Source organism: Pungitius pungitius, chromosome 10 (assembly GCF_949316345.1).
Source record: "Pungitius pungitius chromosome 10, fPunPun2.1, whole genome shotgun sequence".
Classification (NCBI taxonomy): Eukaryota; Metazoa; Chordata; class Actinopteri; order Perciformes; family Gasterosteidae; genus Pungitius; species Pungitius pungitius.
Genome location: NC_084909.1, coordinates 19363820 through 19390858, shown reverse-complemented (window position 1 = coordinate 19390858; position 27039 = coordinate 19363820). Strand labels below are relative to the sequence as shown.

Below are 27039 nucleotides of genomic sequence, written 5' to 3'. Positions count from 1 at the left end.
CAAAATAAAAATGAAACTAAGGAAAGACCACACAAGGTATGGGTTGAATTGATTTATTAATTGATTGTACTCTCTAAGTATGTTTTCCATCCGCTTTCAGCAGCGCTTTAGTGCTGCGGTTTCTTTGGTCACAGTTGTTGAGAGGCATTAAATATACTCCCAATCTTGCATATAACACCTTTACCTTGAGTACCAGACATGTGAACCATGCACCCATGGTGCTCATTTTTAGACTAAGTAACATTTAGGTTGGTGTTTGACATTATAAGGAGAAACTTGACATATCTTTCTCCAAACTCTGTTTATTGAGTAAAGGACAGCTTAGTTTAGCCAAGAGTATCTGAAGGGCAAAGCAGGTAGCCTGACTCGGTTCTGTGTGTTCTATCTAACAAACGTGTAAACCATAAGAGATTCTGTTTTCTTTAACTTGTCTGTCCCTTTTCTGTCTACATGGTGGAGGTGATTCTAGATCTGACGCTCCCCACACTGCTGGCTGAGCCCTTCCTGTTGAGGAACCCGTGTCTGTACAGAGCCGAGAGCAGGTGGTTGCGAAACTTCTCCCCGATGAAGGCGTACAGCACCGGGTTCACGGCGCAGTGCATGAGGGCCAACACGTGGGTCACTGCCAGCGTCACCTCCAGCATGTAGCGTTTCTCACACGTCTCCATCGCAATGGTTTGGCCGCGGATCAGCGTGTCAATCAGTATCGAGACGTTGTAAGGCAACCAGCACACAACGAAGGCAAACACCACCACCAGGATGACGCGGATGGCCTTTTGCTTTTGGGAATTACGCGTGTGACACAGCGCTACCACAATCCAGCCGTAGCAGACTGTCATCACCACCAGGGGCATGAAAAAGCCAATCGTGTGGCGCATGACCCGCATGATGACGCGCCAGCGGCCGCTGCTTTCGCCGGTGAGCTTCTCGTAGCAAATGAGGCGGCCCAGGTCTTCGGCGTGCACGCTCTCCTTCTGAATGGCCACCGGCAAGGACAGCACCGCGGCCACCAGCCACACCACGGCGCACGCCACTTTGACCACCAGGCGGTGGTTGGGCCGCAGCCTGGTGGCTCTCACGATGACGAAGTGGCGGTCCACGCTGATGCATGCCAGCAGGAAGACCCCGCTGTACACAGACGCCTCCTGGAAGCCGGACAGGAGCTTGCACAGGAAGTTGCCGAAGATCCACCCGGACTGAACGTTGACGGCCCAGAAAGGGAGGGTGACGGAGAGGAGAAGGTCCGCCATGGCCAGGTGCATCAGGTAGATATCGGTGCTACCTTTGCCTTTCTTCATGGAGCAAACCACATAGACTACCACGCCGTTCCCCAGCACGCTGAGGGCGAACACGACGATGTAGGTGACCATCAGGCCCAAGCTGTCGAATCCAGGCACCGCTAAACTGCAAGGGGCCGACAAGGCGTCGTCGTCGTCGTCGTAGTCGAATGAGATGTTGTCATTGCCGTTGTCGTTTTGGAAAGCCTTGAAGTTGAATCCCTGTGTTTTCATTAGCTGAATGAACACAAAGTCATGCAGGTTACAAGCAGCAGGTGAAGTAGTGGCAGCAGACAGAAGAATAGAATCATACTGGTCAAACTGCACAGACCTCGAAAGGAACAAGTCGAGGGGTCACTAGCAATGAAGGGGGAAAGGAGTCATCCTAACCAAATGCCCATTATTACTATTATAAGAATTATCATCACTTTAAGTAGTAGTAGTACTTTAGTCATGGTTACTGGTCGGGTAACTTCTGTAATCAGCAAGTATGAAAAACACAAGGAGCAGTTTTGCAAAATCAAGATACAAGAGATAACAGCTTCCCTACCATGATTGGCTAGACGTCACATGGTTTTGTCTTCTCTAAATCTCAGGGAGAAACGGAGGAGGCGCTGTGCACTGTACACATGTATCTATCATTTTCTGGTGTGACGGGGGTAGGAAATTGCTCAATTATTTAAAAAAATGACAATGAATTAATTAAATTCCTTTTTCCATTAAAATTAGATCAGTATAACAAGTTTAGACAACACAATTACACATCTATCCTATTTGCATATGTTTACCGTACATCCATACCTGAAGGGAAAAATTGAACCCGTATGTGTAAGTCTTTTGTCATTTGCTCACAATTAGCGCAAAATTGAATAACTGTTTGGAATTTGCGTTATATTTCAACACCCCACTTGAGAACAACACACATTGTGAAAGCACCCTGGCTTACCTGCTTTTCCTGGTTTTCTTGATTGGTTAAAACCAAATACTGCAAAAGAGTAAAGATCAAAAGTTGTAGCTTCATCCTTGCAGGGTTTTTTTTTTGCTGCACGCGAGTCAAAGAATGAAGGAGTGATGTCTCCTCTGCAGAGGTGGCATTGGTGGTTGTTCGGAAATGACTTTAAGGGAAGTAGGGGAATCAGAGATGTTATCCGTCCAACGTGATATTACACTTATTGAGGACAGGATGTTCTCAAGTTGAACTAACTGAAAGGAAAGACTGCAAAGAATTGACATCATTAACAAGTCCTCAAAAAGTGTGAATTTTAACATTTAACAACTAGATTGGATACAAAGGGCATGTTTTATTTGAAATATTATTTATTATAATTGATTAAAGTCAATTCCTTGTAGTCAAAAGAAGATCTCAGATATTCACAAAGTTGTTCTTTCCAACGGTGATAATAATAATACAGCTTTATAGGCTCTATCGCTCTGTCACAGCCATTTACCTGGGAAAAAACATTAAAAGAAGGTGTTAACCTTATAAGTGAATTGTGTCATTTGGGTAAGTTATTCTTTAGACATCTAGAAGAGATTTGCACAATACATTGATGCACATCTGCAAGTAAATTGTTTCCAGTCATAATGCATTTGTACTAAGCACAATATATTGTGGACAATCCAAAGTATGTGGATGAGGATATATGGGAGTGTTTGCTTTTAAGAATTTTGTGGCATTGATATCATACATCTAGAATTATACTTTTACTCCATGTAAGCAATGTTGCACAAAACCAACTCAAGTTGTAACACAACGCACATTAATTTAAAGGACATCGGTAGAGTGCAGAAATGTCTTCAAGATTGCCAAGAAAATTCCAGAAAAACACACTTAGTGAAGAATGCAGGCAGAATATGGAGCCAAATCCAGGTTTTGATCATTTGAAAAACAAATGTGAACCCGAAAGTTTTATTGTTGAACATTGAAAATAAACTATAAATGCTATAAAGTATTTTCAGGTTGAATATAGATTTGACTCTGCTCTCAGTTTTTTAAATAAAATATATATTTTCTATATCTATCTATCTTCACTTATATGTATTTTTGATATTTGCTGTATTGTATTTGTCAGTTGCTGATTTTATGTTTTTTATGTTCCATAGTAGAATGAAGGAATAGATATATATTTGTTGCCATGGAATCTCCTTTTTAGCAATAACACTCCTCTTTTTGTCGTGCGACTGAATGTTCACAGTAAGTTGTGACACTTCCTGAAGCAGAGCACGTGACGGAGAAGATGACCATTCAAAATCATCTGAGTAAAGGGGAATTCTCTGCTCTCTTTGTTTAGAAGACATCAACCTAGACCCCTACAGAGCGTCTCTGAGTTCAAACACATTTTAAGTCAAAAACAAGAGGATTAACACTTTCTTAAATGGGCCAAAGCTCTATTTATACTTCACTTTGATTTTAGCAGTTTGATAAATACAGAACATAGACATTTACATTGCATTGGCTCGGTCTTGCCTAATCTATGGAGATTATATTATTACATCACGTCATTTAGCCGACGCTTTTATCCAAAGCGACTTTCAACCATAAAGACACAAACTCAGAAGAACAAGGAACAAGAAAGTACAATTTTCATCAAATAAGCAGTTTCAAAACATGTTCTAGACAAGAACCATTATAAGTACAGTTTAAGGTCTACAGTGTGTTAGTGTTTTAGTGGAGGTTTAGTCTGAAGAGGTGTGTCTTTAGTCTGAAGATGTGAAGGCTCTCTGTGGTCCTGATGTCATCAGAGAGCTCCTTCCACCATTTAGGAGCAGGACAGCAAAGAGTGGAGATCTAGTCCAGTGTTCTCAGTGAGGGAGGAACAAGCAGCCAGGCAGCCACTGGTAACCAGTGAAGAGAGGAGTGGAGTAGTGTGGGAGAACTTAGGAAGGTTGAAGACCAGTGGAGCTGCTGCATTCTGGATGAGCTGCAGAGGTGGAATGGAGCAAGGAGACCTGCCAGGAGAGAGTTACAATAGTCCAGGAGATGACAAGAGCCTGAATCAGTACCTGCGCCTCTTTCTGAGTGAGAAGGGGTCTTATTCTCCTGATGTTGTAGAGCGTGGACCTACAGGATCGTGTTGTCTCTGTGATGTTGGAAGTCAGGTGTCACACTGAGGTTCCATCAGTCAGAGTGGGTGTTAACATGGAGATGCCAAAGTTAACAGTCAGGTCCTGAGTGGGAGAGTCTTTTCCCGTAAAGAGAAGTCGTTCAGTCTTGTCGGGGTTGACCTTCAGGTGGTGAGCGGACCTCCTGAGAGACGTCAGTCAGACAGGCAGAGATCTGTGTGAGAAAAGGAGAGAATGAGCTGTTTCTACTCTTATTTATTCTAACCTCATTATTATGATCTGTTTTGACAGAACTTGTCCAGTGGGGGGCAGCATCTGAGCAGCGCTGATGTGTCTTCACTGTACACATCTGGGACATACTGGATTACAAAAAAACAGATGTTCTGATGGTATCCAAGAGATGAACAGAGTTCCTCAGAACAATCAACCACTTTTCAGTCAATATTTGAAAAAAATGACTTAAATCTTGTTGTGATCATTCAAGGCTCGTATATTATCGAAATTCTGACTGAGTGTCTCAAAGGAACCAGGAAACCATTCGGCCAGAAATAAGATTCCTGAGAAAGTTCCAGCTGGAGAGCAGGAATGTCGGCAGGGTCGGCAAGTCCCGCCCTCCACAGATGTTGAGCAGCGTTCAGCTGACGTCCCTCTCACTGGTGAATCCTGGTGACCCCTCAGCCCTCCAGCACAAACGCTTCCTAATATAACCCTCTATCAAAGGTCTTTTTCAGTCTGTGGGAGCACAGGACGGGCTCTCATCGGCCCGTTGTAGCCTGGAGGACCAGGCAGGGGTCAAAGGTCATTCCTATTGTCACACGGCCATCTCACGTGCTGCTAGATTCAGCAGGACTGAATGGTGACTTGTGGGAGGAGGAAACGAATCTGCCAGACCTGAACGCCCCTCTCTTCCTTCTGCTCAGGTCACGTTTCCAGGCCTTCCTCCTCACAATAACTACTCCTAACCGAGGCTCTAGCGTTTTTCTTTCTTCTCTTGGGCCTTCGGTTTAATTCTCGTACATCCGGCCATTTATCCACTTCCTGCTGAAGACGGATGCTCACAACAATTAAAAGCCCGATGGGCCAAAGACTTTCCGTCAAGACTTATGATAACCTATTTATCTGTACTCCTTTCACTTGTCTCACCTGATTTGAAGTCTCAGTTGAGAGTCAACAGACCACGCGTCACATTGATTATCAGCTGGCGCTTCCATTCTGGACGACTCTAAATCAACTCCTCGGGGGGGAGGTTTAACCTCTTAGTTTGCAAATAAAGCAGTTGTTTCAAGATGGTAGTCTGGACCCAAAAGTAATGAAAATGTCAAGTTTGAAGGCTGTGTTTGCTGGTTTCTATCTGGCCAGTGACCGGGGATTAGATTGGGAACACACCATTGAGAGGTCTCGTATTACAAAAGGTGTTGGACTATAGCCGGTTTACATACAAATAGGGAGAAAAGCTCCCTATTTGTGTGTAAGTGACACGTCGAGCCTGGGCCACATTTACTAAAGGTCTTTTGGCATTAGTTACGTATGTTCATATCCTATTGAAGTGCAGCAAAAGGGAAGTCCTAAAAAATATCTTTTATAGTAGTGACTTTGTGTTACACAGCACATTTTTCAGGGACAAATCCATTTTTTGGATCGTTTAAAAACTCTGACCCTGCACTTTCATTGATGTCCCTGCTGTAGGAAAGAGCCCCGTCCCTCTGTCTCCTCTTTTTATTGAACCTTTACCTGTGATAGACTGCCTTTGCAGAGCAGTGGAAGTGGGTTTTGTTTTTCTCTGTACCTTCTTTCCTGGAAAAGGAACAATCCGTTTTAGTTGTGCAATCTTACAAAGGACAGTCTACTGCCTGCTGACTTGAACCAAGAATTTATTTAATCTTAAACTTAAAGGCTGATTTTGAGAGACATTTTTTGGAATTCAATGACTTAGTTTTGAACATACGTCGGGATGGTTCTGCTCCAGGATTGGTCTCTCCATAAAAACAATGAATTACTAATGAGGGTCAGCTGAGTATTTATTTCAAACTATACTTGAGATGAACAAAGAGTCCACAGCCTCTTTAAGGTAAAATGCACTGCTTTCAATGTTTATACGTTAAAGTAGGAATGTAAAGGCTAAGTGCAACATGTTGACTCACTGCAGATGTAAAAGGAAAACTCACAGTGAGTCAGCATCTGGCCTTCAGTCAACTGAGCTTATTCTGTTGGAGAGGCCGCTGTGTCTTTCCAGATTAGTTTTTTTTTTTTTTATTCTAACCTCAACAACATCTATTTTGTGTAGACAGAGTAGGACAGGCTACTTCACAATGCCCCTTTTCCATCTTTTGTCACATCTGTGGTACACTGAAAGCCATTTAGGGAGAGCTAAAGAACAAACCGCGTGGATTCGGGATCTAGTTTCATATGATGACAGATGATAAAATGGTCTTATTTTAGAACCAAAACCCTTTTTTCCTTCAATGGTAGGCGTGTCCATTGGCCTCCTCATGAGGAACCAGAGGCTTTGGGTTGGACTTTTTAGGTTTATATCATACTCACAGCAACCCAAACCACAGTATATATTTTCCAAAACCAAATCTTAAACAAGGTCAACCACTGTTCCATTTGGGATATTTTGAAGCATTTAAGTCAGTCTTACAATAACAGGACGTATCTTGAAAATGAGCAGAAGATCAGAGAGGAGCCATGGAATTGTTCTGCCAACCCACACTCTGGTGTTTAAACGGCTGAGAAAAGGCTTCAGCTAACTGGGGTTCTCGGGCCAAACAACCCTTTTGCCAAAAATTATACTCCTTCAGACGTGTTTCGCCTGCGTTTCTCCCAAAAGGACACTTTAAAACTCAACCAGGCCACCCTACGTCTTTCAAACATGAAAAGAACAGTAGTCACTGCACAGCGAATTGGTGTTTGTATTGTCCCGATCTGTTGAATCAACACTTAACTCGGAATAAGAGTTTTGCTGTGTGGTGACATGGGATTTGCGTCAGGCTTCAGCAGTTGTTTGAAGGTATACTAGTGTCAGGTGACACAGCAGTACCTCCCCAAGACAAACTCTAATCAACAACACGCAGCTCCGTGTTCAAAAAATCTATTCTGGAGGAGAAGGTCGAGTTTGCAGATGCAAATGGACTCCAAGGACCACAACGGCACCCAGCTGAAGATCATCAAGCGTGGACGACACACAGAAATGTTTGCATTCCCAACTCGCTCAAAATGTCCAATATTCCAAAGTACCAACGTGACTTTGACATTGACGTTGAGGTGTGCCAGTAGAATACCTTTTACAAGGTCCAATGTGCCGGAGGGCAAAGCCAAAGAAAAGGCCCATCAAAGGAATCATTCAGTGACCTGGAAACTTTATTCTTCTTCATCTTGCCAAACCAGTTCAAACCCCCCCCCCCAACATTAATAAAAAAACTAATATTGACCTTCCATGACAAGAATGAGCCGAGCATCATAAATGCACAGGACTTACAGGGACACGCTACGCAACCCGGGACAACAATATAATGGGAGGGTCAAGGCACACATCAAATACAACATGTATTCACCATTGTATTGTAATAGACTCTCAGTTCAATATTTGCTGACCCAACGACAGCATTGTTCACAATGCACATGTGACCCATGGAATACCTGTTTAACAAGAGCCTGAGGATGAGACCCGTGTCTTCAGCGTATTGTCACCTCTTCATTGTTACGGTCGCCGCAGCACATGACAATGACGTCCTTGTCCAGCCACAATGGCTTTAGTTGCAAATTGAGTGGCGCGCCGCACAACGGGAGGTGTGACCCTGCCTTTTGCCTCTGTGACACATGCTCGTGCACGCGCTCGTGCACACAAACACACGAAACATCGGACACAAGCGACCTCCTTGTCCTCAGCCCTGTGGCTTCTCTTGATTTCCTGTTTTTTTACTTTTTTACGTTGCTGAAGCCGTCCGGTCTCCAGCAGCCTTCTGGAGTCAAAGCCAACCCGGACGCTAATAGCTGCTCTCCCTCACAGAAGTTAAATTTGTCACAAAGACCATATGAAACGGCGGATAGTCTTTGTGGGTTCTCGGCAGGAAGAGAATAATTACACTTTCAAACCTACAGCTGTTTTGTGGCTTGACTGAAAACAAATGGAAAGTCTTTTTTTTTTTTAGGAGGACACCTCCTTGCCCATAAATCTGTCATGTGAACAAACACCCCCACCTCCTTTTCCTATTCAGGGAACATAGTTAAATAGAAGGAATTATTCATCTCCACCAACAGGCTTACTGTGTCGGTGAGACGTGGTTTGCTCAGACAGTCTAAACATTTTGTCATCTTTTATGTTTCTTGCTCCCAAACCGCCAGACGCTCCCTTGTTTGGTGACCAAAGATGACGCTTATGTTGACGCAGAATTTAGAATCGCTCCGTTCTGATGTGGTCCCAGTTCAGCCTTAAATGCGTCACATGGCCAACAAAGTTCACTCTCCTTTCCATCGGTTTACATTACAATGATCCTCTTCATTCTACAGCTGATCTTTTAAAATGTATAATATAAATGTATCAAAGATTTTTCTTTTTTATGTTGCACCACATCATATTATTCTATAGCAATATCTTACATAGAAAGGCTATAAAACCCCATATGGGTTTAACTGACGGTACATTTGTCAGCACTGTTAACAATGTTTGTGCTGGTCAAGCTGTTAGCAACCGTAGCTGGTACCAACTCACTGACTCATGGTACACTTGAAGAATATTTAACATGAATCACAGATTCATTGAAATGCTTCCAGGAAATCCCACTGGACCTTTTAGTGACTCATTGATTCTTTACCGGCGGGTCGTGGGCAAGGAGGGAGGACTCAGACGCGGAGTTATACGAAAATAAAAGGACTTTAATAGTCGAAGAATCCAAACTCAAAAACCACTCCACCCGAGAAAAGGGGAAGGAGGGAAAAAACAAAATAAAACAAGACAAGAACCCAAACCGTGACAATTAAATGAAAAGTTGGAATGGCCCAATCGAACATTTAAACCTTCTGGAGATGCCAACAGACAAGGTGATGAAATGTTTTCCTTCAAAATGAACCCGTTTATCCTAAACTTTAGAATTCTTGGTCTCAGCTGTTTGCAGACGTTTGGCTGCATAGAGAAACACTGCATTGGATGTTTCCACCAGGAATCTTGATCTGAAGATTAAATTGGTGTCACAGAATAATCTTTATTTGTAGTCTATAAAGTTTTTCCCAAACTGCGTGGTTCTGCATTCAGATTTGAGAATTGAGCTCTGAGAAGAATGATCACCTCAGACGGTTAATTGCTGCTCATTTACACATTTCAGTGTCCTTCAGGATCCTGACCTCAATGGGATGATGATTTGAGACCTTAAAGCAACAACAATGGGACAATGGGGAGTCTCACGACCTCTTACTTTACTTTTGTGAAATGTAATGGGCCATATATTATTCAAATTTGAGGAATGGCAAAACTTTTCTTATGCTGCAGAGTGGATTTAAATGTTAAAACAACACAGACACCACTCAAATCCTCCAACGTTTGCTAATGCTGTTTCCAGAAAGGTCAAATCTACTTTGTATAATATATCATCACACTATTAAAAACAACGTCCAGTGCCTTCAACACCATCCGGCCAGCAACAACCGCAGGTAATAGTTTCCTTAATGTTGTTTCTATTATGTCTCTGTGTGCAGTTTGCCTTTTTATTTTTGCTGTAATCCAATGAATTTCGCTGCTCAGGGACTAATAAACGATTATCCTAAAACTGCAACTGACTTGGCGTCACGAGAAGCTGTGAGCCCTGAAAAAAAAATCCCTCTCCTTTCATGACATCACCACTCAGATATGAGAGGGAGCAGGGCCTGATTGGAGAAACACATGTGCGAACAAAGGACCATGTGCAAGCTGCGTGAGGACCACCACACGCATGTTTTGAAATGTGACACCTCTCGTCCTTCCACCAGTTACCAGGACATTTGAAAACTAGACAAACTGAAGCCAAAGTGGCCACTGGCGTGATTTCACTGGTGGAGGAAAATATTCCCCAGCACACCCCGGCATGTCAAGCAAAAATAAATAAATAAATAGATGGAAATACATCATTCCACCCTGATGTGGTGTCGCAGATCGGCCTTCGCGCCGTATTCCCTCCAAACCCACAAATCAATCCCCCCCCCCCCTGCAGTCTCAGGCGCTTTGACGCAGCGCCTCGTTTCCCTGACATCCAGCGGACGAGGAGCCGCGTCCCCCCCCCCGCCCCCCCCTGAATCTATGGTGATCCGAGCAGTTTTTACCCTGCACATCATTCCTATCTGTCCAAACTCACCCCGAGGCCTCGCCAAGTCCTCCACGCACTTTGGCAGTTTGGCACAGTCATGCTGACATCATCTGTCTGCTGCGTAGAGCCGGGGGGGCGGGAGGGGGAGGGGGTTCTGAATTAAAGGCGTCAACTTTTTATAGTTTGCTATTTTTTTGGATGCTTGGTCCTTGAAAAATGTAATAAGAGGGTTAGGTTAATTATTTATTATTTTGACATGACACGTTGGTGAACTGGAAAGATTGGTAGGGTTCAAAAAACTTTCCAACCAGATGAGGGCAACTGGAAAGTTAAGTTGCGCAAGTAGGAGGAAGGAAAAGTATCTACGCCCAGAGAGACAGCTGATGAGGGAGTAAAGACTCCCACGTAGTTTGTCATGGTTCGTGTAAATCATCATTTCACACAAGAATAGTAGATAAAAACTGATTACGCATTGATTTAAACACGTCTAGGCAACAGTTTTTCTGACACCGTCTTGAACCGCACACTGGTGTTGCTTTTATAAATTGCGATATAAAGCTACTTAATTCAAACCGTGCGTCAACTTGTTTACCAAAATGTGGGAAGATCACTTCTCTGAGGAGACTTCTGAGTGCAAATGCCAGGACAAGCGTGCTGTCAGGACACGTGTTGTGAGCAGCGGGGGCACCAGAGGCCATCGCCAACGACGCATTTCATGGACCTGGAAGTGGCTCTTTTGATTTACTGTCTTTGAAGGAACACTTTGAAAAAAAGTCAAAGCAATTGAGTCCCCACTGCAGCAGGGTGGCTCGTTGGGGAGCAAACCCATTGGCTTTGAGCTGATCTTTGGCCCTCATTGCGCTGGCTGTGACAGATGTTCGTCCTGTAAGGATCCAGGAAGCTCATTTCTGTGACTGTTAAAGCTTATCACAAGGCAACATACTCAATGGCAGTTTAACAACTGTGGGTTTCAATTTTTGGGGGAGTTTTTCCTGAGTTTTTCCTGTGCCGACGAGAGGGTTTCGGGATGTCACATGTGTACAGACTGTAAAGCCCTATGAGGCAAATTTGACTGGATGCAAGACATGAGCAACTGGATGCAAGACAGCCGAGTGAGGCCACATAAACTGTGTTAAACCATGAAGAACTGTGATCTTATATGTTGTGTTGTAAATGAAGTGTACTAGTTATAAGATGAAGACAAACTATGTATACTGTGTTATCTTCACTCATGGAGGCATAAAGCCAGATGTTTCTACATAGAGTGCATTGGAATGTGAGGGGGAGATAAGGCAGAGAGGTTTCAGGTTACTGCAGCAGATTCACACCTGGATGTGAAGAGGATGAACCAGGAGGAGACACTTCGAAGGAGAAGCCAATGACATTCAAATTCACCCAAAAGACCCCCCCCCTCCCCCCAGGAGGTTTTAAAGGACCGAACCGGGAGAAGAACTGGTAGAATTTTCCTGTGGCCGCTTTGATAAGTCACCTTTGGTCAGAGAATTCTCTATTTCATGAAGTATGTCACTATTCCTTATCACCTTGTTTAGTTATTAAATACTTTTTGTTTTTTAAACTTGAGCAACTTGACTTCTTTTCCGGCCGGGATGAGAACAAAGGAGTGTGATCTCCCTCGAGGGGCCTCCAGAACCTTTACAGGACAAAGGAAAAAACAAGGCCTTCCATGTTTTTTGTGTGAAAATGAAGTTTGTGTCCAATGAACGCCGTGTGGGGAAACATCGATGGTTTTCCTCCTCCTGCTCGCTCACATTATTCACTTATTCTGATTTCTGAAGGCTGAGTTAAAAATGTGCGCCACAACTGAAAAGCTCACGTGGATTTAGACTAGAAACCTACAACTGTTGCTCCCAGTGAATGTGCGTGTGTGGAAATCAAAATAAGATTAAATCAATGGCTTTAATCAAGCTACTGCTCCATCAAAATGCCAGTAGACCAATACTTGCTCAAATGCTTTTCATTAGAACCGAGCTTCTGTTTTCCTTCCACAGAACAAAGCTCCCCTGAATTTACACACAAGTTAAACCTAAGCCACCTGTTTAATCAAGGAGAAGCTGTTGTTCCAGGACAGATTATCATCTCTGGGTCCCGCCATCACTGCACCCAGCCCCCGGTTCCCTCACCGCTACCATCTGTTACGGGGGGGGTCGGGCCGCCTGTTTCCATGGACACGCTGTACCCCTCCTCCCTATAAGCTGAGGCTTCTTTTGTGTGTCCTGCGCACATGCACCGCGGCGTGCACGGAGGGGAGCTGGCTGTGCGATTTACGAACAACGCAAGTGTGTCGTAGATTAGAGAATTTTGAGAATTACAGCGCAGGAAAGACTGTGGAGAACTGTGGACATTGCCCCCCCCCACCCCACCCCGTGAAGACAAGGGGTGGAGGTTGCAAATGAAGGCCCCCCACCCCCTTCTACCTCGTGCCTAGTCCCCCCACAGGCAGGAATATAACCAGTAAACCCGCTAGGTCTTCAACAAGTTCTATGGGGAAAGCTTGTAACCACATAGAAGCCCATTCATCCTGTTTGAATTAAAACAATATAAAACATCCTCTCTTCATAATGCAGAAGTGTATACAACACACTTCTGCATTATGAAGAGAGCAAACATCATACTTTCTGCAACTGCCATGTGCAAAACACTGAGTTCCCATATATATGTATATATACAGTATATATATATATATATACATACACATAGGTCTGCTGGTGTGATATACAGCACCTGGGAGGACAGAGCGCTGAACACGGGGAGCCGCGTTGATGACGTCCATAAGTCGTCTCTAACAAGCCCAATCCTTCTGAGTTCATAATATTGAGGGTTTAAGTCAAACCAAGTCATTCTGACCTGAGGCGGAACCTTTGAGGGCGCTTTTTGGGATACACAGACTCTAAAAAAGCACACAGATGGAAAGCATTAGTCTCGCTTGGCAGGGACCTCAACTTCCTCGTTGTACTGTGAATTAAACCGTGACAATGCGGACTGGGTTTACAGCTCAACTTATATATTGATATAGTGAATCGTTGCAAGAAGCCTGACAGGTGCGGGTAGATTTGTGAACTTTGGAAAACTGAAGAAGAATAAAAAAAAAAAACAGCATTAAGGAGTGAGAAACAGTTTCACAACTTGGAGCTGCAAAGAAATGGAATTCCTCCTTTGGCCCACAAAGGAGACACAGCTGGTCTTTTTTTTTTAGATGTTTGCCAGCACAGAATTGTGCCATTTAATGAAATGAGTTGCGCGCTCCTGCATTTGTTGGCGGGGGTGTGGGGGGGGGGGGGGGGGGGGGGGGGGGGCTGCCTCGATTAAGAGTTAAAAGATTAAAAGGCAGGGATGCAGCAGGCATTTCTGCCAATGCAAACATCCTGAAGTCCCCCCTCGCTGGTACTCGGTGTGCTTGTGTCTTCTGATGAGGAAACACAATGTCCTTGCCCCCCCCCCCCCCCCCCCCCCCACCCAATGTCCTTGCCCCATATAGCATTTCAGTTTATTCATTTGGCAATTGAGCTGACGACAACAAGAGGGACATTGCATTGCATTCCTAAAACTTGCACAGGCAATCGGGCACAACAACAGACTGTGTAGACTCCTCCAGCAGAAGTGTTAGTGTGTGCGTCCGAGCAGGGGGGCAAACCCCCAAAAGGGGGGCAAGTGATTCACGGTGGGTCGGGTTGTGAGGCCAGCAGGGCCCGGACCTCAGCAAAGAGATTTCAAATTGTAGGAACTATTGCGCCATCACGTCAACAGGCCCGTTACCGCGGAGGGGACGAACAACATCTGCAGAACTTTGTCGTATAAGGGACAAAAGCAGTAACAGTCAAGCAGACCACACACACCAATGTCAATGAATCCAAAAGTGAATTTTTGAGGTCCACACTGAAATTCCACCACAGTAGGAGAAGGATTATTTTTAATGTCCTCTATTGGGTAATCACAGGCCACTGGAACACTGTGTCGTATGTCAGCATTTACGCAATCGTCAGTTTTCCTGACAAAACTCCGACAAGGAGCTCTTTTCAACATTACTTTAGAGGGTTTTGAATTATCTGGAGGGGTCTCTGAGAGTGTTATTTGAACAGTGAGGTCTACGCAGGCATCAAATCCAACCGCGTCCTAATGTAAGCCGCACAGCGTCACGGGTCTGAGAAGCGAACCCTGCCCTGATAATGACACCATGTGAGTCACTACAGCCTGCCTCAAAATACAGGAAATGAAAATGACTCCACGCTCAAGGCGCTATGACATCACACTCCCAACAGCCTCGTTCTGCGTTAACAGATGTCCGAAGTGGATCCTCACATCTGAACGGTCGACACCGAATGGATTAATGCGAAAAACGTCAAAACAAAGATTCTGTGTGAGCGTCGAAACCACGGCGAGAGATTCAAGATGGCGGTCCGGTGGACCCACAAGGCCGGGCTGGGCATTGGGCCTGGGGTTCACCAGGGCCCCCCCCCCCCCCCACATTACACCCCGTGAATAAAGGCATGCTTGTGGTTCACAATAGAGCGGCGCTGCTCCCTGAGAAGGGGGGAAGGGCATCGCATTCCTCCTCCGACTCCCCCTTTACACCAGATATTAAAAAACAATATCTCGCTGCTTTCCGTCCGCTGCTGGTCATTTGTTGTGTCTGCCCCCCCCCCCCCCCCGACCAGTCTTCATCGCTTAAGCCTGGCGTTTCAGGAGATCGGGGCAGAACAATGTGACCATTCAATGCACTGAGTGACAGCCTCACGACACTGATGGCGACTGGATGCCTGCAGTACTTCATCTGGGGAACTGGGCATATTTCAGTTGAGGTGTGAGCGGACTGGACCCTCAACTTTCTCAAAGAATTCGGACCTTTGATTGAATGTAAGGCTAACGCCATACTGCCGTAAATAGCAAGTCCACGTAGAAACCAGAACGTTCCCTGCGTGATCCACCACGCTGCTGATCCGGACCCCTCAAAGTCCTTGTGAGGAACATAAATCTCACTTAACGTGGCATCAAAGCTCCTTCGCCCCCCCCTAATAATGAGCATTATTAAGTGCAGGCTGTAGCTTCAAAGAGGTGGGGGGCCCGAGGAAGTGCACGTGCCCTCTGCCAAAGTAAGTGTGACATGGAGGAAGGGGCCTCCGGGTAGCAAGTACTTCCGAACATCTGCATCAACAGGAAGAGGGGGCCACTTGGTGGCTCTTCAGCTGCCGCGTTTGTTGTTCCACATCCCAAAGGTTGGCAGCACCGTTTTCATTTTATAACTTGAAACCCCTTTAAAAAGACTTTTATGTTCTCTCCTGTTGTTTGCATTGTCTGAAACTCACTTGCGTTCCCCCCCAAAACTAAGTGCGTGGCTTCATTTGTCCTTTTTGTTGTTGTTGTTGCCGTTTGGTGCATGAGGTTCTTCTCCAGGGTGAAGCTCTGGCAGAAACCAGGACCAAATCAGGAATGCTGGCACTCGATGGTTTCCCTCCACTCTGCGCAGACATGGGGGTGGGGTTTGGGGGAGGAGGAGGAGGAGCGGGGCGGGGGGGGTTGGGATTATTCTTTGTCTTCACCCCGCAGTGCTGCACGCAACTGGAGAAGGACACGGGCTCCTCGCGGGAAGGAACAACAAAAAAAAAACCTGGATGCCCTGATATTAAAGCGGGAGGTTTTGATTTTGATTAAGAGAAAACGGAGGAGAAGGCCCTCAAAGAGGCGAGAACTTCGAGAAGCCGGGGGACCCGAAATCACGACTGAAGGTAAGACAACGCGCACGAACCGACAAATCGCGACGACGCGGCGGCGTCACCACGCAGCTCTTTCGCTTCGGCTGGAGTTACATCGCCAACTTTGGCGCAGGACAAAATACGAGGTCCTTTCAAAAAAAAAAAAAAACGTTTTTACATTCACAAACCGGGCACTGTTTCAGCGCGCGCGCGGGCTGCGTGGGGCTCCGGCTCCGCGCGCGCCTCTGCGCCGCGTCGCCGGACACTTCCCCGCAGGTTACGGTGCTCCGTAGCAACACGTGCCACGTCGTGCTGCCGCGATGCAGAAAACGGCGGGGATTACACGTGTGTTCATCCAGCGGGGTCTGAGGACGAATCTCGTGTCTCTCTAACAACCCACCCCCCCAACACCGGCAGCGTGGAGAAAAGGGGGGCATTCACTGACTGCACCGTAGAACCGCGGGCAGCGGGTCCATCGGCTCCGTGGACAATTTGAGGTCTTCTTAAAGACATTTGGGCATCGGAGTGACTGAAATAACCCGAATGTGTCCTTGGAGCGTGACGTAGCGCGTCATTCCCGACTCCACACAGGTGAGGAGCCTTTGTGCAACCCCCGTTTTTAGTGCCGGTCATTTTCCCATCCCCCATATGCCCAGGGCTTCGGGGTAAGTTTGTGGTGGTGGGGGTGGTGGGGAGGTCTACAACTAGCCTCCCAGATGCGGGGGCCACTCACAGACGGGCCGGCGCTTACACACGTGTCCTGGATGCAACCGTGACACGTACAGCGTGTCGGTGGTAACCTCCAAACTGGGGTTCTAATGCATTTTGTCTTGTAGCTCATAGTGTCCCACGGATGATGTATTAATTGTATTAAACATTTTGTGTGCGTGTAAAGATCCTCATCAGAATATGTGGGGTGGCAGTGATTAAACAATTGATACCAATATTGGTTTTGGGCCTAAACTAGTTCCTCTATAAACGCATTTTGAGAGAAATGCGGGCAGCGCAGAGCCTTAAAATCTACCCGCATAAGATCACGGAAATGATGACAAATGCAGCATGTTAAGAGCGCTTTTACAGACTTCGCATACGAGCATTTCCTTTACAGCAACCCACCCCCCAGATGTGGGCCTGTGGTTCTCCTTGTGCATGGATGGCGGCCCTGAGAGGGGCTCCCGTTAACCCAGATTCCAGGCAGCCGTTGACCTCGTCTGTCGCCGTGGGACAGAGGAGCCGCCTTGTTAGCGCTCTGAGCCGCTTGGTCACGGCGCCACATTAAAGATGATGCGTGTTTGGAAAACCGCGTGCCTCCACTGAATGGAGGCTTTTGTCGGTTGACAAAAATCTAGATGTGGATACCCGCCCCCCCCCCCATGCGGTCCTCATGCCCCCAGGTGTAACTGCAGGATGCCGCTCTGCAGAAAGCCACAAACGCAGGAGGAGACAACGGCGGTCTTTGTTGTCAGCACCAAGTAGGACATGTCCTTAAAAGCAGGGAGTAAACAATCAACCACAGGATGTTTCCTCTCTTTCACTGCTTGTTGCCGGGGGCGATGGTCGGACATCACACAGATAAACACACACAGACCACAAGGAGCATGTTGACTCCAAGTCGCCACTGACTCGATGGCCAATCCCCGCAGCGTGGCCATCCCAGAGGGAGTTCACTTGAAGGCAACGGCTTGTGCTTTTATCGGAGATCTTTGTTTTCCTACACATCGTGTCCTCTGTGACTGACGGCAGACGTCGCGTCCGTACACGTCTGCCATAGTTCACCCACCAACGGCGACGTGACGGTTGCGAAATGGGTTCGAGGCCCGGAGGCGGGAGGTGAAATGCTGTAATCAACCTCGTCCCAAAAACAGTCCGTTGTTGACGTGCCTGGCGGTTTACGGCGGTGGTTAATTACTCGGCAGAAGTTGTTTATGAGGTTGGTTGCAGATGGTGTGAAACCAAACCACAGGAACTCATTGCCTCTTTCTTGTTTTTGATTTTTACCATCGGCACGTTACGTGATCTTCTGCCATGACGAGAGACTTCACATATTTAGTTAAATTCCAGTGCTTTGCTCAGAGATCAGAAGATTTGTCTATTTCCCCCCCCCCACCCCCCTCCCCCCGTGTGATAACACTCCAAGGGCCGTGCCTACAATGTCTTAAATTCCAGGGTGCAGTCTGTTTGCCTGAGCATGCCCCTTTCTGCAGTGCATCAGCTCTGTGACGGAGAAGCAGCAGCTCCCCCATGTGGCTGTTTGGTGTCAATTCACCAATGGCATTGGAATGTGTCCCCCCCCACATTGCCCCGTTCTACGTGCCTTTAAAGCTAGCTGTTAAGCTATGTAACTATGTGTAAAGCTATGTAACTATGTGTAAAGCTATGTAACTATGTGTAAAGCTATTTCAAGTTCAAGCACTGTAACAGTCTCGTGCTTTTAATGTGAAAGGAGTAAAGTTATGTCCTGTTGATGACTATGTGGGAATAATGGGGATTGCAATTATTTTTATAACCATCATAAAGTATAAGCACAACGTTACCCCACGCATCACTGACTGTTGTGGGTCATTTCCCTTAAGGTCACACACACACACACACACACACACAGGTGCACTCCCAGTTCACTCTGCATGCACTATTAAGCAGGGCTGCAGAATTCAGGGGGCGTGGCAAGTTCCTGTGTGTGTGTGTGCGTGTCCAAGTGTAAGTTTTCTCACTCTTTAACAGTTTGAATTCCTCACCCTTCCAGGTCTGAGAGCCTCCCTCCCCTCCCAGAGGCCAAAATGAGCTGGAGCTTCCTCACGCGTCTGCTGGACGAGATCTCCAACCACTCCACCTTCGTGGGCAAGATCTGGCTCACCCTCCTCATCGTCTTCCGCATCGTGCTGACGGCGGTCGGGGGCGAGTCCATCTACTACGATGAGCAGAGCAAGTTCGCGTGCAACACGCAGCAGCCCGGCTGCGAGAACGTGTGCTACGACGCGTTCGCGCCGCTGTCGCACATCCGCTTCTGGGTGTTCCAGGTGATCATGATCACCACCCCCACCATCATGTACCTGGGCTTCGCCATGCACAAGATCGCCCGCATGGACGACAGCGACTACCGGCCCCGCAAGCGCATGCCCATCGTGAGCCGCGGCGCCAACCGCGACTACGAGGAGGCGGAGGACAACGGCGAGGAGGACCCCATGATCCTGGAGGAGATCGAGCCGGAGAAGAAGGAGGAGGAGAAGGAGGCGCCGGAGAAGAAGCAGAGCAACAAGCACGACGGGAGGCGGCGCATCAAGCGCGACGGCCTGATGAAGGTCTACGTCTTCCAGCTGCTGTCGCGCGCCATCTTCGAGGCCTCGTTCCTCTTCGGGCAGTACGTCCTCTACGGGCTGGAGGTGGTGCCGTCGTACGTGTGCACGCGCTCGCCGTGCCCGCACACGGTGGACTGCTTCGTGTCGCGCCCCACGGAGAAGACCATCTTCCTGCTCATCATGTACGGCGTGAGCGCCCTGTGTCTGCTCTTCACCCTGCTGGAGATCCTGCACCTCGGCATCAGCGGCATCCGGGACTGCTTCTGCAGGCCGCGCACCCCCAGCCCCCCCCGGCACGCCGCCCCGCCCAGCCACCGCTCCTCCCTCAGCCGCCAGCAGCCGTCGGCGCCGCCGGGCTACCACACGGCGCTGAAGAAGGACCCGTCGGGGAAGATGGCCTTCCGGGACAACCTGGTGGACTCGGGGCGCGAGTCGTTCGGGGACGAGGCGTCGTCGCGGGAGCTGGAGAGGCTGCGGAGGCACCTGAAGCTGGCCCAGCAGCACCTGGACCTGGCCTACCAGACCGGGGAGAGCAGCCCGTCGCGCAGCAGCAGCCCCGAGTCCAACGGCACCGCGGTGGAGCAGAACCGGCTCAACTTCGCCCAGGAGAAGCAGAGCGGTACCTGTGAGAAAGGTGAGGCTTCTTGGTCTGTAATTTTACCTTTTTTGCATCCCTTCCTCCTCGTAGGTCGATCCTAAACGCGACCTCTCTGCACACAGGTGTCCGTGCGTAGGCTCCCAGGAGCTCAGCTCACACTGTGGACTTCTGGATCCACCAGAGGGACAAAAGGGAATCAAAGTGTGTGCGCGCGTGTGTGTGTGTGTGTGTGTGAGACCTGTTGCGTCTGCTTGAGGTGGATGAAGTCATCCCGAGCCTTCCAGTGTTACGGCCATCCGCTGGTCGAGCATCAAGTCGAGAGAGGAGGAGGAGGAAGAGGAAGAGGAGGAGAGCGGTCGTCTCGAACCCAGCGATACTTGAGCCGCGTGTCTGATCCAAAGTGCTTCTACACGGTTAAAAGTGTTCTTCTCCCTCAGGGCAGCTATTTGTTGGAGGGCCACAGTGAATGCATCTCATGCCTTAGACCTAAACTGGAACCATTGTTTTATGGCAATTTTGTGCAAAAAAAAAAAAAAAAAGAACAGGAAAAATATGTTTTGACTGTAGTGTTTTACTTTAGTGAGCAAGTGAATCGGTGAGTGGAATTAAAAAATAAAGAACAAAAGGTCAAAGAAAGGTACCGGAGTGATTGTCACGCTGAGGAAGACTTTTTCATACAAATCTTTTTATACTTTCAATTGTTTTGACAATGTTGGTACCGCACCTGTCAACATTCCCTAAGCCTGGTGCTTTGATGGTAACTGGAACACACTTGGGGGGGGGGCTCTGTCCAAAGGAACAAACCTGGGTAATGCTTGAAAAATATGTAAATCTTGATATCGTCTTTGATATTGTGTATTGTGTATTTGATGCTGTTCTTTATTTTTGTACTAGTGAGTATTGTGGTACGGTCACAGTGGCAGATGATCTGAAACCATGGAAACGTTTCAGTGTGAATTCAATGCCTTCAACGCGCTCCAAGAAGATGCCATGTTTTTACATTTTCTGAATCATATCCAGAGTGCCAAGTAATGCCCACTCAGATATTGTCCTCAAGTTATTTTTGGAGTGATGCTTTTTTAATACTTTTTGTATCAATAGTACTCTGTGGTTATTTTTTCAAATAAATCTTTTCAACATACCTTTTGTAGTGATGTTTTTTTTAATTTTTTTTATCATATTACATGTTTAAAATGCTAAAACTGTTCAGTTGAAATGCCATCTGAATTAGATGAAAAACTCTGAGGGAACATGTGAATGTGCACGTGTGATTTTAAGAACTTATTTGACAAAAATGATTCACAGATGACTTAATGAGGGTTTCAGTTCAAACCTGAACAAACCACATGTTCACCAATATCGACAGCTGGAATCAGTCAACATGTCGCAGTCTCTCTAGGTATGTGATTCATACTGAGACAAAACCACTTCCACGTGTTCCCCCACAAAGGAGCAGGTGAATCCCTGATGTGCTGCATTTGATCATCTGGAGACGGGAGGCCTTTTGCATTCTGTGCTGCAGGAGGAAGTGTTGAACTTCCTATTTTGTTGGGAAATGAACCTGCAACCTGCTTCCTCCTGCAGCAGTTTCCATGGACGCAGTTCACACTTTTCCTTTTTACGTGTCTCCTTTTGTGTAACTCTGCTGCCACCTTGAGGCCAAAGGTCGCGTCACTACTTTGCTTTGTAACAAAAGACAATGATTGCAATGTTTTCTATATTTCTTTCACCAAATCCATTTAATATTTCTTCAATATTTCTTTTATAAATATGATTTCCTCACCACCAGCATGACTATAGTTGTATTGCCTTGAATTATTTTAAGATCAAAGGAATGCTTAGTGACACAAGTTTACACAACATGGTATCATGAAATGCCTTTTGAATTAACAAACGAGAAGTGGAATATTTGATTGTTTTTGTATTTTATGATTTGTAATTAAATCTGTATTACGGCAGTTTGGTTAAAGGCTCCCTAAAAGCCCCCAGCAGGTAAGGACTCCTTTAGAAGGTTAAACTGCCTCAATAAGGTTGAAAAATGTAATTCCACTGAGTATTATTATTCCATATTTAAAGGATTATTTTCCATACTAATCATGTTGTCCTACCTAACTCTTCTTACTCTACCGCCTTACAGCTGTTCACTATGAAGTAAGTAAGTAAGCATGAGCTTTAATAGCACAAATGAATATTGAATATTTAAATAATAAGATATGCAGATAAGGTCCAAAACCTAAAAGGCTGTTGATCCATACATCATATTAACCGTAACTTTAAGTAAATACCTGAAAAAAATATTATTTTGAAAATGTCATACATTAATTTAATCGCTTCATCACGGAAAAATGTAATTCAAAATAATGCAAACTCAAATTAAAATGGCATCTCTAATACTAATGCATTGGTTTTATGTGAATTCCTGTGGACTCAAAGAGACGCATCTGATTGCAAACAATTTATTGAACAATAATGCAAAGGTCCAGACGAGGAGCAGGAGTTGGTGGTGAAGGTGGAGGAGGAATAGGCATCTCTGGAACACGGCTGTCTATCAGCTCCTGATACATCTGGAACATCTGGAGAAAAACACAAAGAAAAGTCGCCAGCCACCAAACCTCCTTGAAAATATTAAACCATATTAAAATCAATTGAAGGAGTTTAAACAGACTTTCTAATATTTGAGGTCTTTTCTTTCATGAAGAGTTTACTCTTATATATAAAACATCCTTTTTTAACTAAATGACTACAGGATTGATCCTTTCTAAGTACCACAAGAACTGAAAATAGAGATACTGAGAGGCTAATACATCAGCCTGAGGTCACTAATTGAGGAGGAAGAAGAGCTCTCTTTGGTTGAAGTTCAGCACATGGAGAAACTTCTATAACATCCAACCAGAAGGTAAACACAAAGGCAGCTTTAACTTGTAACTCCAGAGAGTTGACTGTTACTCAGCTAAGTGCTTGCATGTTCTCTGAAGGCTTCTATATACTAGAGCTTCTGTGGTCCTGGCTGCTCCACTCTCAGGTCTTCACACCGCTACGGGAGCAGGCTGATGGAGGAAGCTGTAGGTGGAGGTACAGTTGGCTGGCAGGTTGTTCAGGCAGAGTTGGAGGTGCACAGTGATGGCTGTAGGTGGAGGTTGATGCTCTAGCTATCTTCAAGGAGACGGCGATTGGCAGGTTTGTGGAAGAAGCTATTTAGGTGGAGGTGGTTGCATCTGGCAGAGGTTGCACATGGATGAAACATCGGCAGGTTGCGGCAGAGGCACGAAGGTGGAGGTTTGAAAGGTAGATGTTCACCAGGATTTTCAGGTGGAGGTTGAATCCACAGGTAACTGGCAGTGGTTCTAGATAAAGGTTCTGCTGCAGCTTTCTAGAAAAGTCTGCAGGTGGAGGAGGCAACTGCACATTGTCGCAGAGGCTATAGGTGTAGGATTTAATGACATCTGCCTGCCAGATCCTGCAGGTGGAGGCGGCACCTACACAATCTGACAAAAACTTTATGTTGAGGCTTGAAAGGGGGAGGTTTGAGAGATAGCTGTTATCCATAATGTTCAGGCGGAGAAGAGAAGGCATCAACTGCAGACTCGCAGTAGATGGAGATTTAGTTGCAGCTGCTGGTGGAGGAAACCAATGCAGGTTGCTGCAGAGGCTGAAGGTGGAAGCGTCACTTGCAGGATCTGACAGAGAGTCTGAGTGGTTGCTTTAAAGGCAACTCACTAACAGGATGTTTAGGTGGAGGTTCTGTTAAAGCTTTCTGCCACATTCTGCAACTTCTGCCTTAGTCTGGAGTAAGACACTTTAGGCGTTGTAGGTGGAGATAAATCTCCAGCTACCATTCCCCAGATGCAGGTGGTTTGTGGGGCATTATTTGGGTGGTAATAGCTACTGGCAGAAGGTGGAGGCAGCAGAAAGTTAATGTCATCTGGAAGAAGAGGTTGGATCTACAAGAGAATGATGGAGGCAGGAGGTGGAGAGGAGTTTCTCCACTGGCGGGTGGATGGTTGTAGGTGAAGGGTGGAGGACACAGCTTCAGCTGGTTCGTGCGGTGGTGCTTTTGGTCCCTGTGGAGTCTGAAGCTGGATTACAAAGCTGATTAAAAAGGCTGCATCTACTGAATGAAAAACAGCACAAACATGTTACACATATAAAGGAAACTTAACTTAAAAATACTTTACACAATAATACTTAACTTACCATTAGAATAATTTTAAACTATAACACTTAACTAACTACTACAATAGCTAACTTAAACAGAAAAGGGTTTTTTTTGCTCATTTATAATACTATATACAGATTGATTAATTGAGTGTTTTTGAGTTCTCAGCTCATTGGTCTCCCCGGCCTTGGCTCCCCCAAAACGTCCACCTGGTGGAGGGGAGGGTGGACCCCGACCCCCTGGGAGACCTCCACGTGCACCAGTCCGTCTGCGTCGACTGTTTCGGTAAACAGGGGACGGTCCAGTCTCTGCCACAGCTTCTGCTTGATGACCCGGCCCAGGTTCACAGTGTAAGGACGCAGGCGGCCGCTCTTGAACCTGAGAGGTAGAAACACGAGTTTAATCACAACGTCACGTGTCATTCAAATGTCGCTGTGAGGAAATATCGAGGGATACGTTTTGTTGAGATTGTAAGAATGTGCTCATTATGTGACCGATCGTTGACACAACATACCTTAGCATGTCATCAACAACCTCGTGGTACAGCTGCTGGTAGGCCTCTACTGGAAGGTTGAAGATCTTCAGAGGGACGTCGTGGTGCAGGGGAGCAGTGGAGGGCTGGAGGCCGGGGGCCACACAGGAGACTCGGGGCAGGTCGGCAGGTGGGATGGTGGCTCTGGGCTTCTGGACCAAATCCAAAGACCCTGAAGCGTCACCCGCTGAAGAGGAGGGCTGCACAGAGGAGACACGGTCCAACACCTCTGGGTGGTCAGGGAGGGGACGGGCTGCGGAGGTGCGCTTCCTCTTCTGGGGAAGGTCTCCGGGAGCAGCAGAAGGCCGGTGCTTTCTCTTTAGAGTCGGCCCCTGGTCAGCAAGACATCAAACGGGTGTGAGTGTACTAGATACTGAACAACACACGGTACAACAGGTCGATGGACCTGGAGGTTCAGACTGTGTCCCTAAACATTCAGTCTCATCAATACACAACTTTTTTTTTGAAGTTTGAAAGAACAAGTCTCACCTGCTGGTCCCCGCAGCACGCACACTGTCTCCAGGCCGAGGGCCTCCTGGTGCTCTCTGCCTGGCGAGCAGAGGTTCTCCTTCCTGTCTGGTTGTTGGTCAGGAGAACGGGAACGTCACACTGCAACAACACACACTTGTGTTGGAAGGAAGCTTTACTTTAAGTACGGTCAAAGCACAGCGTTTCATTTCTCAATTCACTGTAAATACACGATAGTTCCCCTGAAACACGATGTGTATTTCAACAAGAGAAAGGCTCTTTCGGCCCATTCAACCATCGAAGGAGTTCATGGAGATGAAGTTTGAAGGGGGCTGAGCTGCTGGGCCCCCGTGAACACCTGTTCCTCACACAGGTACGCCGTGTGCACAGGTTGTACGTGCCTCGGCATTAACGGACCCACACTCAGTGTTTAGCCTTGTTAATAACATGAATTAAGGAATATGTGATCACTAAATGAAGACATGTGTGCTCCTTGGTTTTGACTAAATAGACATAATATCAAGCAGGTACAGCAGCTGAGACCAGTGGTCTAATTAAAGTGTGAATCATGACATTTAAAAGGACCTACATCCTTCATAACACAGTGTATTATGTGTATATTTCCAGTGTGGGAACCCAGGGGGGGGGTGGTGTTCATGACAAAGCCGATTATCACGTTCAGGGGTCTGAAGGCCTCAACGGTTAAACACAGAAAACATTGTTGACGTTTAAAAGGTTTCAAGTCTCACATTTTCCATGATGAAAGCTACTTTAGTCGCTCTGGCCGGTCTCTGTGACTCTTTAGTTCTTGTAATGAAGGAAGAAGTCCGCAGTAGAAGAAGCTGTTGGCAAGAAATCGATGAGCTAAACTCGAGGAAACACTTTTTGTGATGGCTTGAGTCGTTGTTTATGTGCAAATGATGATTCCATAGCAACAACGCAGCACAGGAACCATAGCAACCATGGAATCCTCCACCTCCATTTTGTATGGTGTGTTCTATCCAACCATATCTGAACATAGGAAGGCGTCCTCAGTCACAACGCCTCTTTATATCATAATATATATGGTTATATTAATTTTAGGGCCGGGACTCGATTAAAAATATTAATCTAATCAATTAGAGGCTTTGTAATTAATTAAAATTAATCGCATTTTAACTGCATAAATATTTGACCTGAGAACAGTGAGAAGTAATTTTTTTCACATGGATTTTTCAACCATGTTGCGTTGTGGATTCCAGCCTGAGAATATATGAGAATTGAGGTTGGATTCAAAAGCATCAACAGGTGTGTGGTGGAACAGTGCAGGGAGATAGCAGGAAGGCTGAAGTGTGGAGGATCCTCTGTTCAAACCTGCTCTCTCAGAAGGAGGGTTTGGTTGCAGTCCGGTCTTCAAACTGTAAACTTTGAAACAGTTTTGAGGTTTAGTAAACAATCCCAAGGTCTAATATGAGAAACGGACACAATGAGGCATGTGCTTGAATAGCACAAGGGAACAACTGAAGGGCTGCATGCTCCAACTTGCTGTCTGAGGTTGTGGGTTCACGCCCCTTCATGCAGACATCACTTCTGCTTTGAAAGAGTTTTGAGGTTTGAGTAGCAGTCTCAAGGTTAAATACGAGAAACAAAAATGTAACTTGTGCATGGTGAGGTAGTGCAGCACAAG

At 46.3% G+C, this 27039-nt stretch overlaps 2 protein-coding genes across 3 annotated transcripts; one reads left to right on the top strand and one right to left on the bottom strand.

Moving 5' to 3' along the window:
* Window positions 1-20: 20 nt before the first annotated feature.
* Window positions 21-3041, bottom strand: cxcr2 (chemokine (C-X-C motif) receptor 2). Its single transcript, XM_037489576.2, has 2 exons — window positions 2224-3041; window positions 21-1514 (listed from the first exon to the last, which is right to left on the bottom strand). Exons 1-2 carry the CDS (start codon window positions 2296-2298, stop codon window positions 447-449), a joined length of 1143 nt encoding a protein of 380 aa, XP_037345473.2. The 5' UTR covers window positions 2299-3041; the 3' UTR covers window positions 21-446.
* Window positions 3042-16164: 13123 nt separating this feature from the next.
* gjc4b (gap junction protein gamma 4b) lies at window positions 16165-20813 on the top strand. Of its 2 annotated transcripts, none has more exons than XM_037489469.2 (3): window positions 16165-16356; window positions 19067-20253; window positions 20340-20813. In XM_037489469.2, exons 2-3 carry the CDS (start codon window positions 19101-19103, stop codon window positions 20351-20353), a joined length of 1167 nt encoding a protein of 388 aa, XP_037345366.2. In that variant the 5' UTR covers window positions 16165-16356; window positions 19067-19100; the 3' UTR covers window positions 20354-20813. The 2 variants fall into 2 exon arrangements, with proteins under 2 accessions (XP_037345366.2, XP_037345367.2); XM_037489470.2 differs by lacking the exon at window positions 16165-16356 and adding an exon at window positions 16389-16914.
* Window positions 20814-27039: the final 6226 nt, after the last annotated feature.

Coding starts and splice junctions, on each gene's coding strand:
- gjc4b (XM_037489469.2), top strand. CDS start 19,101: ATGAGCTGGAGCTTCCTCACGCGTCTGCTGGACGAGATCTCCAACCAC.
- cxcr2 (XM_037489576.2), bottom strand. CDS start 2,298: ATGAAGCTACAACTTTTGATCTTTACTCTTTTGCAGTATTTGGTTTTA. Junction 1,515..2,223: donor AAGAAAACCAGGAAAAGCAG/GTAAGCCAGGGT, acceptor GTGTTCATTCAG/CTAATGAAAACACAGGGATT.